Raw genomic sequence first — 20082 nt, forward strand, 5'->3', positions numbered from 1 at the left:
ATTCACTATAAGAATCAAAAGCAGACCTGAGCAGGCAGAAAAAGGAATCAGCAAACCTCAAGATAGATCAATTTGGGATTATCCAGTCTAAGAAAGAGGAAAAAAAGGAAAATAAAGATAAATGAACAGTACCCAGAGACCTGTGGGAAACCATCAAGCACACCACTGTATACATAATACAAGTTCCATGGAAGGGTGGAGAGTAAAAGGGCACAAAGAATATTTGAAGAAATAATGATAAAACTTCCCCAAACTCATGAAAAGCATGAATCTACACATCAAAGAAGCTCAATGAACTCAAACAAGGATAGATTCAAAGAGATCCACACCTAGACACATCATAATCATCTGTTAAAGTCCAAAGAGACAGACTCTTGAAAGCAGCAAGAGAAGCAACTTGTTAGATACACATGATCCTCAAATTAGTAGCTTATTTCTCGTCAGAAACCATAATGAAAAACAAAGTCTGAATAGACCTAAAGCAAGTAAAGTGACTGAATTAATAATTAAAAATCTTTCTAGAAAGAAAAGCCCAGCACCAGGTGAATTCACTGGTGAATTTCACCAAACAGTAAAGTCGAATTAACAAAAACACTTCACAAACTCCTGGAAAATAAATAAATAAATAAATACATACATACATACAGAAAAGAAGGGAACATGTCCCAACTTGTTCTATGAAGCCACTATTACCCTTAAACCAAAATCAGACAAAGACAACATGAGAAACTACAGAACAATTTCCCTTATGAATATAGACATAAAAATCCTCAGAATAGTAGCAGCCTATCCTGCAGCATAAAAAAGAATTATGCATCATAACCAACCAGGATTTATCCCAGGATTGCATGACTTGTTCAAAATACAAAAATCAGGGCGCCTGGGTGGCTCAGTCAGTTAAGTGTCTGCCTTCGGGCTCAGGTCATGATCCTAGGGTCCTGGGATCAAGTCCCACGTGAGGCTTCCTGCCCAGCAAGGGAGCCTGCTTCTCCCTCTTCCTGCTGCTCCCCCTGCTTTGCTCTCCTTGACAAATAAATTTTAAAAATCTTTAAAAAACACAAAAAACAAAATACAAAAGTCAATCAATGTAATACCAAATCATATTAATAAAACAAAGGACAGAAAACACACAATCATCTCAATGTATGCAGGAAACGGATTTGACAAAATCCAACAGCTTTTCACAATAAAAGTACTCAACAAACTAGGAACAGAAAGGACTTTCTCAATCTGATAAAATGCATCTACAAAAAACTCACAACTAAGGTCATATTTAATAGTGAAAGACTGAAACCTTTCCTCCTCTCTAAGAGAGGAAGACAAGGATATCTGTTATCATCAGTACTGAACTGAAGGTTCTGCTAGAGCAACTGGCAAGAAAAAAAACAAAAGATATCCAGATTGGAAAGGGAAAAATAAAACTATCTCTATTTGCAGGTGACATGATCTTATACTTAGAAAATCCTAAGAAATAACTCCCCCAACAGCTAAAAAAAAAAAGAGAGAGAGAGCTAATAAATGATTCAGGAAGATGACAGACTACAACAGCAATCTGAAAAATTCAATTGTATTTCTATATAATAGCAACAAACAATCCAAAACCTAAATAAAACCGTTCTATTTACAACAGCATCAAAAAGAATAAAATGTTTAGGAATAAACTAAACAAAAGTGGTGCAAGACTTGTACACTGAAAGCTATAAAACATCACTGAGGGGAATTAAAGAAGATCTAAGTAGATGGAAAGATACCCCAAGTTCATGAATTGAAAAAGTTAATATGGTTAAGTTGGTAGTACTCCCAGAACTGATTTACACTTCAGTGCAATCCCTACTAAAATCCCAATGGACTTTTCTGCAGAAATGGACAATCTGATTCTAGTATTAATATGGAATTGCAAGTGACCCAGCATAGCCAAAACAATCTTGAGGAAAAATGAAACTGAAGGACTCATAAAACTTATTCTAAAGCAAGAGAAATCAAGACAGCATGGTACTGGCATAAAGATATAGAGATCAACGAAAAAGAATGCAGAGTCCAGAAAAAAAATCAAATATCTATGGCAAACTGCTTCTCAACAGGGTACCAAGAAAATTCAACAGGGAAAGAAAAGTATCTTGAACAATGGTGCTGGAACAACTGGATATCCACATGCAAAAGAATGAGGTTTGACCTCTATCTTGCATATTAATCCAAAATGGATCAAAGACCTAAACATAACAAGTAAAACTATGAAATTCTTGTAAAAAATACAGGAATAAAACTTTGTTGAGTAGGCAATTGTTTCTGAGATACAACACCTAATTAGCATATTAGTACCAAAGAACAAGATGGAAATTAGACTTTATCAGTTTAAAATGTGTGCTTTAAAGGACACTATTAAAAAAGTGAAAACACATTTATTCATTTGTTTTGTTTCTTAAATTCCACATGAGTGAAATCATATGGTGTTTGTCTTTCTCTGACTTATTTCACTTAGCATAATACACTCTAGCTCCATCCATGTCGTTGCAAATGGTAAGACTTCATTCCTTTTATGGCTGAGTAATATTCCATTGTATACATATACCACATCTTTATCCTTTCATTAATTGATGGACATTTGGGCTGCTCTTACAAATGAATAAAGGAAAAAAAAATAAGGGAGACAAACCAAGAAACAGACTCCTGACTATAGAGAACAAACAGATGGTTATCAGAGGGGAGGTGGGTGGAAGGATGAGGGAAATAGGTGAAGGGGATTAAAAGCACATTATCGTGTGTGTGATGAGCATTAAGTAATGTACAGAACTGCTGAATCACTATATTGTACACCTGAGACTAATATAACATTTCATGTTAACTATGCTAGAATTAAAATTTAGAAATTAAAAAAATTTTTCAGTGGAAACACAGTCCACAGAATTGGAGAAAATATTTGTAAATCAAATATCTAATAAGGGTTTAATATCCAGAATGTATTAAAAATAACTTCCAACTCAATATTAATAAAACACTCAATTAAAAAATGGGTAAAGGACTTGAACAGATATTTCTGCACAGAAGATATCCAAACGTCCATTAAACACATAAAAATATCTTAGACATCATTAGACATTAGGGAAATGCAAATCAAAACCACTTGAAAATCCACTTGAAAATCCACTTCACACACACACACTTCACACACACTAGGATGGCTATAATCAAAAAAGATAAACAGTAACAAATGTTGGCAATGTATGAATCCTCATACATTGTTGTTGTTTTAAAATAATAAAGGCTTTTTAAAAAATAGTTTGGCAGTTCCTCAAAATGTTAAACATAGAGTTACCCTACGTTCTCGGTATATATTCAGGAGAATTGAAAATTTAGGTTCACACACAAACTTTTTCAGGAATGTTGGTAACAGCATTGTTCATAATAGCCAAACAGTGGAAACTACCCAAAAATCCAATAATTGATGGATACATAAAAAGTGGTATATCCATAAAATGGAATATTATTCAGCCACAAAATGGAATTATGTGCTGATACACTCTATGACATGAATAAATCCGAAAACACTATACTAAGTGAAAGAAGCCAAACGCAAAGCACCACAGCATGTATGATTCCACTTAAATAAAATGTCCACAATAGGGAAATTAATAGAGATAGAAAGTATATTAGTGGTTTCCAGGGGCTGGAAAACGATTGCTTAATGGGTATGGTGTTTCTTTTGGAGCTATCAAAATGCTGCAGTATTACATAGTGATCGTTGCAAAACCCTGTCAATGTACCAAAAACTACTGGAATGTACACTTCAAAGGAGGAATTTTAAGCATGCAAATTTACCTCAGAAACAAAACAAAACACCACAAAAAGTCTGGGCTGCTATGCCTCTCATATGACCACTGGAAAAGCTTATGAATCCAAAACCTTTATAATACAGATCTCATCCGAAAAAATTTTTTAGCATATTTGAACTGCATATGTTTAGTATTATGGCCAATAATTATAAAATAACAAGCAGAAACACTATAGACAACCTTAATTAGATAACTTCTACAAATAATTATTTTCACACATGTAAGCAGTTACAGCAAACAGAATCAGAGCTGGATGAATCAAACCATTCGGAAACAACTCTAATCCATTTCCATAGAAGGAAAAGGGTCTTAGGACGTCTGGGGAACATTAGCCTTTTGGACAAGACTGATAAAATTTAAACAAATGCTAAATACTTCTTTAAAAGTACTGAACATCTATTTATTAATACCTGGAAAATTTGATGATCCCACTATTTTCACCGTATCTTGGGTTAAGCGAAAACCTCTTGGTAATCGAATCAAATATCCAACTATCAAAAACAAAAAGAAATGATCAGCAATCTGCCTCATGAGAAATTCCAAGATATTCAAATAGTAGAATATCACTGCATATTTGATCTGGTTGAAGGAGGAACCATAAGCCAATCTCTTCCAACATTTGTCCTCTCCCCTTTGATTCCACTATCCCCCTTATATGCCAGTGAAATTAACCTATACACTACTTCCCCTACTGCATCTCATTTCAGGATTGTTTCCTACAACCACTTAGAATACTCTTTTTCAAAATCCAAATCCCCCCTCTTCAGGACCCAAATCACAAGTCCCTCTTCCTGCAAACCTTGTTTGTCCTTACCATTTCTCACATTTCCTTACTTCCATCATCAGCACCTCTTTTATGACAGTCTACATTGTATTTTATTATAGTTCTTTATGCATGTATATAATTTTTCATTAGATTATAAGCTCCATTGATAGCAGGATCCATTGATAGTAGGATCAATGTTTATGTCAACTTATCAAGAATCAGTACTAAGCATCTTGGCACATTAGACAAACAATATATTAACAGTTAAATACGATATATTCTGAGATTCTTCGGTCATAGTTGAATGAGCAAACGGACCTAAGAGTGTGCACAGACCACGCGGTTGAGGCAATATAAAAAACTGAATAAAGCATCCACCCAAAGAACATTTAAGAGAGAGGGAGGAGGGTGTATTGAAAGTCAGAAGACCACTTACTGGCCTTAGGAAAGTCACCTTAAACTCTAGGATTTTCTCATCTGCAAAATGAGACCACATTTCGGATTGACAGCGTTATTGTGAGGACTGAATGGAAAGTGGTACAAGCTGTAAAATGCTATATGAATATCAGTCTTTTCTATTCAGCGCTTATTGAATTAAGGTACTGCCTACTTACTCTAGGTCTTATATCCTCAGGTCTGATCTTGTGATTGGATCTAAAAATAGCACACGCCCCCCCCCCAACTAGTATAAGACCATGGGCCACGGCCAAGAAGCATCCTGTCCTATAGGCTAATTAAAGGTTATCGGCTATCCCCTTAGAACAGCACCTTACGTGTCCTGATGCCTAGACTATGCATTCACTCCATTTTCCTTTCTCCTCCTTATCCTGTGCCTTCCTCTACAATCCTTCTACATTTACTTTCTTGGAGAAGCTGTCTCCCCATTTCTTCGATCCTTTGTACAATTTTTAGCATTTTGACCAAATCTCTTTTGAGTTTTATTATCCAATGCTGGGAGATACTTTATTTTTACAAAGTCTAACATTTGAGCACAAAATACCGCAGCCCGAACCTTCTCGGTTACACGACGGCAGCTGAAACCCTCCCTTCAGCGTGTGCTCACGCATATCTGAAACACGTTCGAAAACAGGATGGAACTCTTTGGGACACAAATGAAACAAATGGCGGCAGAAAAAGTTTCAACTTCACCTTCCCGGTCTTCCCTGCATTTTTATAACTAAGACCGACAGGTGGAGCTGCCGGACCCAGGACAGGACGAGCAGGGCGGTCCACAGGGTCCAAACCGCACCAAGAGGGAAGCCGGGCACGCCGCGTCCTGCGGAGCTGGCGGACCGACCGGGGACGGCGGGAGGGAGCGGAGGAGGGCGGTGATTCACAGCCAGGCTAACCGGACACCGCGCACGGAGGCTGTTCCCGGAGCTCTTCTGCCTGTGCGGCAACAATCTCTCCAGTCACCTGGCACCCCGCGCCAACGCAGGGTCCTCTGCGGGGTCCCCGCGAACACACACCCCTCCGGCCAGTACCGGCGCTTCTTCGGTTCGGCAGGCGTACGGGGAGGCCAGTCCCAGGCGGGAGGTGCGGCCCCGCGGAGCCCGTGGCAGCGGCGCCGACGCCTCACCTGACGGGGACGCCCGCGCCACGAAGGCGGAGAGCAGGAGGATGACCGCGGCCCGGGTGAGCGGGGAGCCCGCGGCCGGGGCCCGCCGCCAGCTCCGCCGCCGCCGCCGCCGGCCGGGGGCCGAGGCCTCCATCCAATCGCCGCCGCCGCCTGCCGACCGTCGGCGCAGAAGGTCGTTAGGGGGCGCGCGCCCACCTGCCCGCCGGAAGTCGGCGGGCAGTGGACCGGAAGGACGGGCCGCCACTTCCGCCAGGGCGGGGGCGAGGCATGGCTGTCTGTTCCCTGGACCGCGTCACTCGACGCCACCCAAGGGCTGCAGTGCTGCCCTCCGTGCCGATCCATGACCGGGCCTTCGGTACCGGGCGCCGCTCAGGGAGCCCTGCCGAAGCTCTGGTGGGGGAGAAGAATCGCGAACCCCACAGCGCGTGCCTTTCCCTTTGAGTGCGCGGTCGTGGGCCGAGGGAGGCCGTTTCCGGAGCTGGCCGACCGAGCTTCACCATCGGGGGCCAACCCCGAACAGTAGGCAGTGGGAACTGAGTGCGTGAGCGCAGGGTCCCGGCCTCGTGGGGTTGCTGGCCCCTGATGTCACCTGCCCCTACTTCATGGATGGGTAGCACCTGAGTGGGGGGTAGATGCGCGCACACCAGTGTGACTGAAAGTAAGACCTGTAGCCCCGGAGAGAAGCTCAGTGGGCAGAATAGAGGAGGTTGACTTGTGTGCAACATTCGGCTAGGAAGATTGTCTTTTCTACGTAAGTTCGAGAAGTAAATAAAGACACCTGTCAGCATTTATAGCCGGAACGTGTAAAAGAGGATCATGCCTCTGCTGCTCTGCAGCGGAAGGATGTACTTGACGGGAACTGGGCCACGACACAAACACATCTTACACAGTTAAGGCAAATGCATTGAAGAATGGAGCGTGAGCAGCTGAGTACAGAATGCCTCACAAAGACGTGCATTGTTACCTTCACTAGGAAGAAATGAGTGATCCGTCGCTGGATGTGCTGTGTTCTAGAAGAGGGATTTAGAATGGACAGCCTAACCGCCTGATTCAGCCTCCTCACTTCTTTGGTTGTGTATCTCGAAGGGCGAATGCCTTCAGGTGTGTGCTGATTACAGCTGTCACCGCCCGTTGCTGCCTTACAGCTAGCCTGATTTCCATGTTCTGTGTTTGACTCTTTGAAGCTAGGATCTTGTCTGTTTTGTCACCATTTTAACCTCAACTCCAGGATAGTTCCTAGCATACAGTATGCATTCAAATCTTCATAAATTTTAAAAAGAAGGAAGGAAGGAGGAAAAAAGGGAGGAAGGAAAGAATGAGCAGAAGGGGAAAAGGGCTCTTTCTGTACCAGGACCAGGACTTCCTTGAGTTTTCCGGCTATTTTCATGCATGTGTTAGCTGCTTGGTAAACTGTATACAGTACGGTTTATTCCACTGAGTAGATTTACATCTTTAGAAATTCTTTCTAATCTAAATAAGGTGTGAGTTAAATTTACTGTGCTGGAGGGGCACTTTGGTGGCACAGTAGGTTAAGCCTCCAGCTCTTGGTTTCGGCTCAGGTCATGATCTGAGTCTTGGGATCAGTCCCCGGCAGGGAGATTGATGGAGTCTGCTTGAGATTTTCCCTCTCCCTCTGTGCCTTTTGTCTCTCTCTCTCAAATAAATAAAATCTTTTAAAAAATTTTTACTGTGCTTGAGCATGTTTTAGTATGATTTAGAACTAGCCAGTATTTTGGTCAAGACCTTGCAGTTCTTTGAGCACATCAAATAAATATATATTTTACTGAATAGTGCACAATCACTATGTCTAGGTATACACCCTGCTAAAGCTCCTCTTAATTTTTATAAACAGGTAAACCTGCGCAATACCAAATGGACTTTTGACTGTCATTGACTTTTGTTTTCTGCCATCAAGAATTTGCTTCAGTTCATCAGTCCTTCCTACTTTCATCTACTTTGTAAATTCCTAATATTCAACCTGAGAATAGGTTGTTACATTGGAGATTGTAGTTCATGCATGCTGTGAATCTAAAGATGGAAAGCCGATTGCTGGAAATATGAAAGTAGGTTTCTCATTCATGTTTGCATGGTTTTATTTTTCTTGTTTTTGTTTTACTCCAGAAGGGATGGTGTGAGCCCTGTGTCCAAATTCCAATATTTGGAATTCCTGTGGTAGCAGTTTTCATGCAAGTCCAAATTATCTCATTGAAATGAGCGTCTAAATGACCAATATATTAATGGTATTTTTTATGAGCTAATAACTTATACCTTATTGTAGTTTTCTGAAATGAGTTAAAAAATCCCATTGGTCTTATTCTGTACATTGGTAGCCAAAAGGTAAGGTAATTTAGGGCATTTTAAAGATGAACTTGTACTTTGACTATTAATTGTATTTCTTAAAAAATAGGTGCACTGAGTTAACTGTGGTATAAGACCTGTTCATTCTTTGCACTGCATTTAAATTTACATTTATTTAGGTAGTGAGTTTTGTCATTTATTATATCTATAAGGTAAATACTTAATTTTAGTGAGATATATACTTTAAGATTATATTCTCAATTAACTGCTTTATACTCTTTAGTGAATATCATTTACTTATAAAATATCAACTTATGGAAACATTTAAAAATAAGTAACAAGTGAACAGTGGGAAGGAAACTATCATGAAAATATTACTAACAAGGCTATTTTTGTTTTTCCTAAGAATTAAATTATGACATATATACTAAATAGTCCAATGTGTTAGAGTTCTAGCTGTTGCCAAGCAACAAGGACTCTTGTTTTGTTTTGTTTTTTCTGTCCTGGTCCCTTACTGCCCTATACTTCTTTTGGTAGAGGAAAAAATATTTACCTTAAAAAAAAAACTACTTTATCAACATTTAGAAAACCAATTTAGTAACTTTATGTTAGATTAACCAATCGTCAACTATTGGACATAGTAAGTTTTATGGAAAAATAGAAAGGAGTCATCAGAAGTACTTAGTTTACAGTCATCCAAAATTCTAAAGAGAAAGGCCATGGATATGGATTCACAGTACACACCTGGAAAGATAAGTATCTCTGAAAGGTCCATTCTTTCAGGAAGAAAGACCGTTGAGAATATAGATTACCCGCACTACCATGATCGCTTAAGGAAAATGAACATGCCTTTTGTGAAAGGAATTGAGGACAGACATAACTATGGCAGAATTGAAAAGAAATGCAACCCTACTTTTCTTAAATTTCACCCTTATCCCCCTTCAGTCTTGCCAGACTACCATTTACACTATCCTTATCCCCCACCATATGGGCGAGATTATCCATTATTTCCACTTAGGGATGATGTGCCTTTGGGTGATTCCTGTTCAGGGTTTTTGAGTCCTGGTGGTGATGCTGATTTAAAGCCTGGCATTGGCAGAACAATCCCAAGCCTGGTGGATTTCAGTGATGTCAAACCACAACACCGAGTTCCCAGACCAGACATGGGATTTCAAACAACACTGAAAAGGCAAAACATTTTATTAGAAGAACTAAAACAAGACAGGAGATGGAATTCCAGGGCAACGCCAGACATTTCCATCAGAGCAAGACTCGGAGGTAAATAAAGTGACATGGGCTTTATAATTTTTAAACATTCAAACAAGGGAGAAGAGTGTGGATAGAAGACTGTGTATTCAGCAGTAAATTTCACATAAAATTATAAAGAACTGAAGAAGGAGCTCGTATTTTTAAATTATAGATTGTAAGGAAAAACTAGTAAGAATGACTAGCCTTTTATAAACCTATTTGAAAAAAAGGTTTTTTTAAAAAGTGCATTAATTAGGGTAAGTGACCAACACAAGAGGTATATCAGATAATTTATTCTAGACATGTGGATAACCTAGTTTTTCCACAACAGCATCATGTTTAGTTTTGATAATTGTGTAGCATGCCTCCATATCTGTCTGTCTCCCTTGAAAAAACAAATCTTTTGGTGGTTATAAAGAGGTCACAGGAGCTGAAATGAAATGGGCAGGTAGTTGAAAGTAGATTTGGGGGTCTGCTACGAAGCAACCCTTCCATAGCCCTAGGCACAGAATTGATGACCCCTTACTGATAGCTATACCTTACAGTTTCTCTGTGAGAACTCCCAAAGAGTGTCACAGGCCTGGTGCAGAAAGGGTGAGAAACACTTCCAAAAGGAAAGCCACATGGACTATTTTTGTATGGAGGTGTGTCTGGCAAGCAGGGAGTGCAAGAAGGTTAACATCTTCGAGCATGTCGAAAGGAAAAGACCAAATGCTGTAGTGAGAGATGCTAAGCTTCCTCTAGTGCCAGAGGCTGCACCCCCCTCCACTGGTCTTTGGCATCTGGCCATAGACTAGAGGCCTAAGAAGACAGTATGTGGAGGAATAGTGACACCATTTGTTGGAGCAGTGGGGATTCATGGTCCCTGCCACTTCTCCATGGAGAGAGGCCATAGTCACTCGAGACCTGGAAGGTGGTAAGAATAAAGGAAAAGGTAATAGAAATGAAGAACCTTCATCCCAGCCCCACCCTGCAGATTCCCACTTTTGAACAGACAGAAGCGATTTGGAGAGATACAAGCATATAATAGGAGTTGCGCTTTTAATGTGCGCTTCAGCTGTGGACTTAACACATGGGCTTGGGGAAATTCCTCAGTTTGGAATTTTCATATAAAGGATATGAATGAGGTTCAACAACCCATTTTAAGAAATAAGTATTTTATAATCTCTTGGAAATGCCATCTAGTGAAATATGGTATTACTGAAAGCTAATGTAATTCACATTGAACCATTGATGAGTTCAGGTCTGTCTTGCAGACAGAACATCTTAATGATTCCGAACTAGTGACTATTTTTTGACTCTATGAAGAAAACAGCTTGAACTCAATATTTTGCTAATGTTTCAATGTAAAATAATAGTCCTTGTCAAGAATACATCTTTAAAGGAATTGAAGTTGTTTTTTCTAGTAGTCCTATTTTAGACCAGTATACCACTTTGTTGGTAAGCAGTAAACCCTAGCCTAGTGTAATTTTTAAGAACAATACTTTTGGTTTGTAAGTTTTTCTAAGATTGGACTCTCAAAACATTATTACAACAAATTAGAGGTTGAAGAAATAATTTATTAAAGCTAACATACAATGAAAATAGGGTTAACAGACTTTGCACCAATTCAGAACCACGTATGGAACTCACTACCCGAATCAGTACAACAGAATTCAGTAGAATTTCTGGGCTTGAATCCTGATAGAAAGGCTTACTTGCAATATGACCCAGGGCTCTTTATGCCTGTGTATCCATATTTGTAAATTCACGTACTAGTAATACTTCATAAAGTAATAGTGAAGACTATTTAATATAATTCATGTAAAGATATCTGACATGGAGGAATGCACCAATAAATGTTAGCTATTAGTCCAGAATTTTCAATTCCTTGGCAATAAGAGTACTTCTCTAATAAAATTGTAAGGATTAAATGAATTAAGACATGTAAAGCACTTAACAAAATTCCTGGAACTTGGTTAAAACATTCAATAGCAGCTGTTAATATTAGCTATTACAGTTGCAAAGAGTAATACTGGTGGTCCATGGATTCGGTTCAATATAATTTGTCCTAGGTTTTCAACGATTTTGTAGATCTCGGAAATAATCATTAATTATAAATAATAAGTTCTTTTATTTTTAAGTGAACCTAAATACATATAATTTCGAATACATTCTGATAAGAAAGTCTTTGTAAAATATATCACACCAGTATACTTTTCAGTGGGCTTTCATAAATACCTAAACGGTATCATAAAAGATTATATTGATGATTTCTTACCTTATTCCAACTTTGTTTAGACAATTAACAGTATTTTTTTGTTCCTAGTTGGCTTTCTTTCTCATACCAATCAAGTACTCTAAACTTATCCTAATTATTCAAGCCTTTCATTGGTCTTTTTGCTTCTCCTTACAGCAGATGACACATCTTCCTTATCACAGGAAAAATAGAGGTTGCCTATTATCATGTCTTTGATCTTCCTACATTCAGCTTCCTAATATCAATACTTATAACTCTTTGTATATCTTCCTGCTTTTTTCCTTTTTAGCCACTGTCTCAGCTCAAGCTGCTAAAACAAATACCATAGACTGGGTGGCTTAAGCAATAGGCATTTATTTAGTCTGGAAAGTCCAAGATAAAGGTACCAGCTTTCTTGGATCTTGGTGAGAGCCCTCTTTCTGACTTGCAGAGGGCCTGCTTTTTGCTGTTTCCTCATATGGCAGAGAGATAGAGACAGAGAGCTCGGGTCTCTCTTCCTCTTTTTATAAGGAGAGTAATCCTATCATCGGAGCCACACCCTCCAGACCTTATCTAAACTGAATTCCCTCCCGAAGGCCCAACCTTCAAATACCATCACATTGGGGGTAAAAATTTCAATATAAGAATTTGGCGGGGTAACCAAACTTTTACTCCATAACAATCAACCATTTTTAAGTGTATGGTTCATAAGTATTAAGTGCAATCTTCACCACTGTTCATCTCCTTAACACTTTTCATCTTAAAAAACTGAAACTCCATACCCATCAAATACTAATTTCCTATCTCCTCCCCTCCTCCTAGCTCCTGGCTTTTTACTTTCTGTCTTGAAATTTGGCTACTCTAGAAACCTCATGTAAGTGAAGTCATAAAGTATCAGTCTTTTTGTGCCTGGCTTATTTCATTTAGCATCATGTCCTCGTGGATAACAATGCCCATGTTGTAGCATGTATCAGAATTTCTTTTTAAGGCTGAATGATTTCCCCTTTTATGTATATACCACATTTTGTTTATCCATCGATGGATACTTGGGTTGCTTCACCTTTTGGCTATTGTGAATAATACTTCTATGAACATGGGGGTGTAAATATCTCTTCAAGACCCCTCTTTTAGTAATTTGGGGTATATACCCAAAGGTGGAATTGCTCTATTACATGGTAATTCCATCTTTAATGTTTTGAGAAACCACTGTACTGTTTTCCATAGTGGATACTGCATTTTAAATTTCCCTCAACAATGCACAAATACAATTCCTTGCATTCAAGGAATAAACCTCACTTGGTCATGCTGTATAATACTTTCAGTGTGTTGATAAATTCTGTTTTTTAGTATGTTGAGGATTTTTGCATCAATATTTATCAGGGATATTGATCTGTAGTTTTCTTGTAATGTCTTTGTCTGACTTTGGTATCAAAGTAATGTTGGCCTCATAGAATGAGTTTGGAAGCGTTCCCTTCTCCAGTATTTTTGGAAGAGTTTGAGAAGGATTGGTATTAATTCTTCTTTAAATGTTTTGTAGAATTCACGAGTGAAGCCATCTCGTCCTGAGCTTTTCTTTGTTAGGAAGTTTTTGATTATTGATTCTGCTTACTAGTTACAGATCTGTTCAGATTTTCTGCTTCTTAATGATTCAGTCTTGGTAGGTTGTGTGTTTCTAGAAATCTGTCTATTTCACCTAGGTTATATAATTTATTGGTGCACAGTTCTTCATAGTACATTCTTATCCTTTTTATTTCTGTAAAGTTGTTAGTTTGCAACCTCAGGAGTTCTTTGGGTGAAATCCAAAACTGGCCCTCATACATGGAGGGCAGAGACGAACAAAGAAAGAGGCGGGCACCCCAGATGGGTAAGTGGCAGGTTTAATAAGCAAGAGAACTTATATACAAGGCTTGTCTTGGCAACTGCAAGACAAGTAGATCTCCACACCTGGCCATTGGAATCCTAAAAGTTTATATGAAGACCTTATAAGACAGGGTTCAGTTGTATATACCATCCAGATGGTCTCAGCAACACCTTACATTCTTGAAACAGTTCCTGCTGGGGAACCAGTGGGCAGAAGGTACATTTCAAGGACAGGGGAGTGGGTGAGAAGCCTCCCAAGTCCAGCTCACAGGTAGTCACCTCCTCTTGATGACCTCCTCCAACAAAAATCAGTTGTACTCTCCCCTTTCTCATTTGTGATTTTAGTTTATTTGAATCTTCCCTGTTTTTTTTCTGAGTCCGTCTAGCTAAATGTTTGTCAATTTTTTTTTTATGTTTTCAAAAAAACAACTCTTGCTTTCATTGATTCTATTGTTTTTTTCTTCTTTATTTTGTGTATCTCTACTCTGATCTTTATTTCGTTCTTTCTGCTAGTTTTGGGTTTAGTTTCTTTCTTTCTTTTCTTTTCTTTTTTTTTTTTTTGTATTTCCTTAAGTTATAAATTTAGGTTGTTCATTTGAGATCTTTTTTCATTAAGATAAGTGTTTATACCTATAAACTTCCCTCTTAGTTCTACTTTTGTTGAATCCCATAATTTTTGTTGTCTTGTGTTTTTGTTTTCATTTGTTTCAAGATAATTTCTAATTTTCCATGTGATTTCTTCTTTGGTTATTTAGAGGTGTGGTGTTTATTCATATACTGATTTTTGGTTTCATTCCATTTTATCAATTTCTACTTTGATTCCATTGTGATCAGAAAATATACTTTGTATGATTTCAGTCTTTTAAAAATTATGAAGACCTGCTTCGTGGCCTACAATATAGTCTGTTCTATGGAATGTTCCATGGGCACTTGAGAAAAATATGTGTTCTGCTCGGTTATTCTGTTGGATGAAGTGTTCTGTATATGTTTTTTGGGTCAAACTATTGTTTGAGTCCTCTATTTCCTTATTGATCTTTGTCTAGTTATTCTATCCATCACTGAAAGTAAAGTATTAAAGCCTCCAACTATTATTGTAGAGTTGCTTCTCCCTTAAATTCTGTCAATATTTGCATCATATATTTTGAAGGTCTATGTTTGGTGCATATCGATAAATAGAGAACAGAAAAGCAGAAAAAATCAACTAAACCTGAGACTGGTTCTTTGAAAATAACAAAACTGACTTACCTTTAGCTATATTGAGAAAAAACTCAGAGAAGACCACTAACAACAGTATTTTAGATGTTGAAAAAACGTATTTCTTTTTTTTTTTTAAGATTTTATTTATTTATTTGACAGAGAGAGACAGCCAGCGAGAGAGGGAACACAAGCAGGGGGAGTGGGAGAGGAAGAAGCAGGCTCCCAGTGGACCAGGGAGCCTGACGTGGGGCTCAATCCCAGGACCCTGGGAAAACACCCTGAGCCGAAGGCAGATCCTTAATGACTGAGCCACCCAGGCGCCCCAAAAAAACGTAGTTCTAACCGTTAGAGAAGAGAAAACATGTGAATAAGGAAATATACGTAGAATAGTCCTTAAATCTTTCTTTTAAAGTTTTGTTTCTTTAAAAGTACCACATTATAGAAATGTTTTATAATAAAAATAATTAGGGCCTATGGAAAAATAGTGTTCATGGCAGACCCCTCCAAGCTCACTCAATTTCATGGGTTACAGGGAAAGCCAACTCACAATGAAAATATCACAGTTTCAAACATGTTAAATCTCTAAGAAGTGAAGAAATAGGACAGTGTCTTCCTTGACAAAGGACTTGATATTTGTTTGGTGGCATGAAAGTGGTGAAGTGAGACTGTGCATTATGAGGAAGAGGTGTGTGATCACTGGTCCCAAAGGCGGCCCTTGGCAATTCACTCCTTCCTCTGTGTGCCTGCCACCCCTCCTACCATGGGATGAGGTCTGTTTCCTTCCCACATCGATTCTGGGCTCTAGCCTATATTAGCAACCATGCTGTAAGTGGAGACTTTTTTTGTATTTGCACATTGGGATTGGGCCCCTTGGGATCTTCCTCTCGATTCTCAGTCACTATTTTGTGAAAAAAAATCAATACAGGCCCACAGGGGGGAATAAAAGTAACAAAAAACCACAAGTCACTGGTCAGCAGGCCCAGCTGAGCTCTCTGGTAACAGTCAACACCCACTTGCCAGCCAGTGAGTGAGACAATTTTGGAGCTCTTGAGCAATCCCAAGCTACACCACATGACATCTACTAGCTTCAGAGTCCTGAGAGACAATGAATGGTTGTTTTAAGATACTTGGCTTTGGGGTGCTTTGTTTCACAGAATTAGATACTGAAACAAGGTAATGGAAATGACATCATCATACTTAGGCATGAATGTCCTACCCTGAGGTATACAGCTGTAATTCATCGTCCTGTTCCCTATCTCCTACTCTGGCTTAAAAATCAAATTTTAGGTTCTGTTGTTTTCCTATTTTCCTCCTTTTTCAAAACCACTGCTTCAGTGGATCCACGAAGTGCCATCCTGCCACTGTTGGCCCTATAGTCTTCTGGGGGGTTTCCTTCAGCCAGATTCTCAAAACTGAAATAATCACGGAATCCAGCACTGCCTTTCTCACTTTGTCTTGGCCTCTTGCCTCTGCCTCTATATTTTCTCTTCCTGCTGTGACAAAATGCCACAGATTCCGCAGCCCAACACAAAACCCATTTATTAGTTCCCGGGTTTGTGAGAAGTATGGCCAGGCTCAACTGGTTTTCTATTCAGGATCTAACCGGCCAAACGTGCAGTGTCTGGGGAAAATCTACATCAGGCTCATCCGTGTTGTACAGAATCCAGTTCCTTGCGTTAGAGGGGTCAGTTTTCCTTGCTTCGGACAGCCAGGAACACTGCTCCTGGAGGCTACCCATGCTTCTCACGTGGACTCCTCTGTTTTCCAAGGCAACAGTGGTGTGCCGAGGCTTTCTCAGACTCTAATTTTCCTGACTTCCCCTTTGTTGAGGTTAGATCAAATATTATCTTCAGGAAGATGTTCTTAACTCCCCACAATCTGGCTGGGTTAGTTTTCTTCCTCTGCACTCCCACAGCACTCGGAGCCCAAGTATTAGTACAGTTGCTACATGACACTGAAAACTATTTAGGTGATTGTCTTTTCCATTTGTTCATGAGCACCTCAAAACCAGGAACCCCCTCTTCTGTCTTTGTGTACACATCTACTTCCATTTAAACACAGTAAATATTTGTTGCAGTCTGTGTGCATACTTGCCAGTCTCTTAGGACTTCTATCATTAGATAAATTGTCTGCATAGTAACCAGACTCCTTTGTGTTGCCACCATCCCCAATACATCCACATGCTGATATGCAGATTCATAGTACTCAACAGACTTCTTCAAATAATGAGTAGTAGCAAATAATTCTGCACTATTACAATTATCCTAACATGTAAACTCCAGAGCTATTCAATTCTCATGGCTAAGAAAAATTGTTACATAATCCATCGAAACGTCAGTTAACATCATACAGTTTAGCTTTCTCATAGGAAATATTTCTGGTGGGGGAAAAAAACCTCTATCACATTTTTAACCCAAAACACTATACATTTTTGTTTTCAGGTTGGACAAGCCCACTGAAAGTTACTCCTTTACAGCCTCGTCGTGAAGCGTGCTCAATAAATCACACGTATGCATTTGATGAGGAAGCAACATGTACAGTAAGATTTTCTGACCAGATGATGTTATACACTATTCGTAATTAATTGCTTTGCGTGTCTGATATTTTAAGTCCTGCAAAAAATAGCTACCATTTATAAAGTACTGCTTATGTGCCAGGCACTGTGCAACCCTTCACAGTGATTGTGTGGTGTGTCTTACCTTGTGCCTTCCTCCAGCAAAGCTATGGGGACGAGTGAGTAGTAAATGCTGGTAGTGCCCAACCCAGACGCCCTTGACTGGCAAGGGCATCCTCCTCCAGTAGCAGCGAGTGGTGGTCACTACATGGCTGACCGCCACCAGCCTGGAGGACGGCACCCTGCCACATGGACCCCTCAGCCTTTGCCCCATGGCTGGCTGACTTCCTTGAGGAAACAGATCTAGATCTAAGCAGGGTCCTGCTGAGACCACATTGTCACTCGTCTCTTATCCTGGTTCTATGCTGCTCCTCACCTCGACTGCTCCTGTAGTGCAGGACTTGAGCAAAAATCCTGTTTCCGTCCCGCTTCTGGACAAGGCAGTGTTGTTCTCCTCACTTTATCTGAGAAAGCTAATGCCCGGTGATATTAACTAATTGACTTTCAACCCCACAGTAAGTATGAAACCAAAATTTAAACCTAGGCATCTTTCTAAATTTAAGGATTGTGTTATTGGCCATTTTTCTATGTGGATTATATAGTCTCTAAAGCCATGATATTTGAATGATTTGAAGACCCCAAAGATTATACAGTTATCTAAAGGTTTTTTCTTTTCTTAAAAAAAATGGCTTTATTGGGATATGTTTCACATACCACAAAAGTCATCCATTTAGAGTGTTCAGTGTTTTTTTTTTAAGATACAGAATTGAGCAATGTCACCATGATCTAATTCTAGAACATTTTCATCACCCCAAAAAGAAACCCCACATCCATTAGCAGTAAAGATATGAATACTTTTAAGGAATCAGTTTCCATTCCTGTAAGTCCCTTCCTAAAATTGATCTGCCCGAGAATTTATATGCAGTTGTAATATTAGATTTATTTCTACTTTTCCCATCTCTTCCTTCATGATTGCCCATTCTCATTTAACCACAGAGGGGACTGGGGCGTACCTCCCACAACCAGCAGTTGTACCATACAGTACATGACTATGGAACCAAAAAGTCATTTGAAATACATGTCGTCAATGCTTCCTTCATCAAGACGCCATCCGCCCATGTCAGGGCTTCCTAATTTTCCTTGTCTATAGATTTTTCTTTATAAGAAAATGTTGGCCTTAGAAATGGGAGTAATTTGGCCTATTTTGAACTATTCCAAACCCAGATAAAATGCAGAATTTGGTTGCAAGGATAAAGAAAATTGGTACTTAATAGTTTCACTTATTCCATCTCCAGACTTTTCCAAGAATCCATTGCTCCTGTAGGTAAGTCCTTTGAGAGCAAATCAAAGTAAACATTATAAGAAATTGAAGGCATTGGTGCCTTTTGTTTTTCATTTAAGCTGCAAATTCATGGCAAGTCTCCATGTTTTATCTAGTTGTGCATTTTAGTGTTAGAATACTGAAGTAGGTGCTTGTCATGTAAATGCTTATTCACATGCTTATTTGAATTTAAAATAAGTTTAGACTTTTTGTTGCAGAAAATAAATCTGGATATTTTACTTCCAGTAGTGAAGCTAACCAGGTAAATGGGACAATACTTGCAATGGAAAACAACTGGATTAATTTCTTTTTTCTTTAAATATCAAAAAGCTAATAATGGAGAGAGAAGTCACTAGGTCAACAAAAGGATGGAAACTCTAAAAGTTAAGTGTAGCATCCAAGACCACTTTGGCCATACAAGAATTTGTCATTCTAGAAGAGATAACTACAATTTTGAGCTGGATCTTGTGGTCTCATATATGTAAAAGATCAAATGTTGGAATTGATCTCTGAAAATAATCCACTGCTTTGGGATGAATACCTGGAGACTTGCCCATTAGAAGAAAGGATAGATCAATAGTAAAAAGCACTTGAATAGATTAAAGCCTGGCTTGGTCCAAGTAAATGAGAAAACTTCAAGTCTTGAACTGGTATCAAGGTGCTCTTAGATTGCTGTCGTTTCCAGGATGCAAGCAGACACAAACAAAACTTCTTTGGAGAAAGGTAATACGTTAATTATTAAGCCCTAAATTATTTCTATCAATAACTTTTAAAATATGATGTCCAGCATACAATCAGCAGTAACTAAACATGTAAAGAGAAAGGAATGAGAGAAAACAAAAAGGGGCACAAATTGATTCTAGACGTTGAAAATATGCAAGGAGAGAAAAGATGAGTTTAGAGTGTTTTTAAAAGAAATTAAAAATTACAAAATGTGGAATTAGAAAAGGGGGGAGAATAGTTCCAGAATTGAAGAGTATAATAAACAAAGACATGGTAAGTGGACACCATAGCAGATCTGACACAGAGAATTGGGGGGTTGGTAGATATATGAGGAAAAACCATTTATAATCCAGCACAAATACACAAGAAATGGAAAATATGAAATGAGAGTAAGAAACATCTAGGATACAGTGAAAAAGAAGAACATA

The 20082-nt window shown here is 39.0% G+C and overlaps 2 protein-coding genes across 3 annotated transcripts in view; one reads left to right on the forward strand and one right to left on the reverse strand.

The window, feature by feature from the left end:
* The window catches only part of LOC103674665 (zona pellucida binding protein), a 121449-nt gene extending 115141 nt beyond the window's left edge, over window positions 1–6308 (reverse strand). For both annotated transcript variants that reach the window (XM_040644496.1, XM_040644497.1), the window contains exons 1-2: window positions 6176–6308; window positions 4241–4321 (exon numbers count right to left, since the gene is read on the reverse strand). In XM_040644496.1, the coding sequence (XP_040500430.1) occupies window positions 4241–4321; window positions 6176–6308 (214 nt within the window). The remainder of the gene's footprint in view (window positions 1–4240; window positions 4322–6175) is intronic.
* Window positions 6309–9192: 2884 nt separating this feature from the next.
* Window positions 9193–20082, forward strand: part of SPATA48 (spermatogenesis associated 48) — a 71020-nt gene continuing 60130 nt past the window's right edge. Inside the window, exons 1-2 of the mRNA XM_040644578.1 lie at window positions 9193–9751; window positions 17438–17535. Of these exons, the coding sequence (XP_040500512.1) occupies window positions 9193–9751; window positions 17438–17535 (657 nt within the window). The remainder of the gene's footprint in view (window positions 9752–17437; window positions 17536–20082) is intronic.

The sequence above is a fragment of the Ursus maritimus genome, unplaced genomic scaffold (genome assembly GCF_017311325.1).
Source record: "Ursus maritimus isolate PB19 unplaced genomic scaffold, ASM1731132v1 scaffold_3, whole genome shotgun sequence".
Lineage (NCBI taxonomy): Eukaryota > Metazoa > Chordata > Mammalia > Carnivora > Ursidae > Ursus > Ursus maritimus.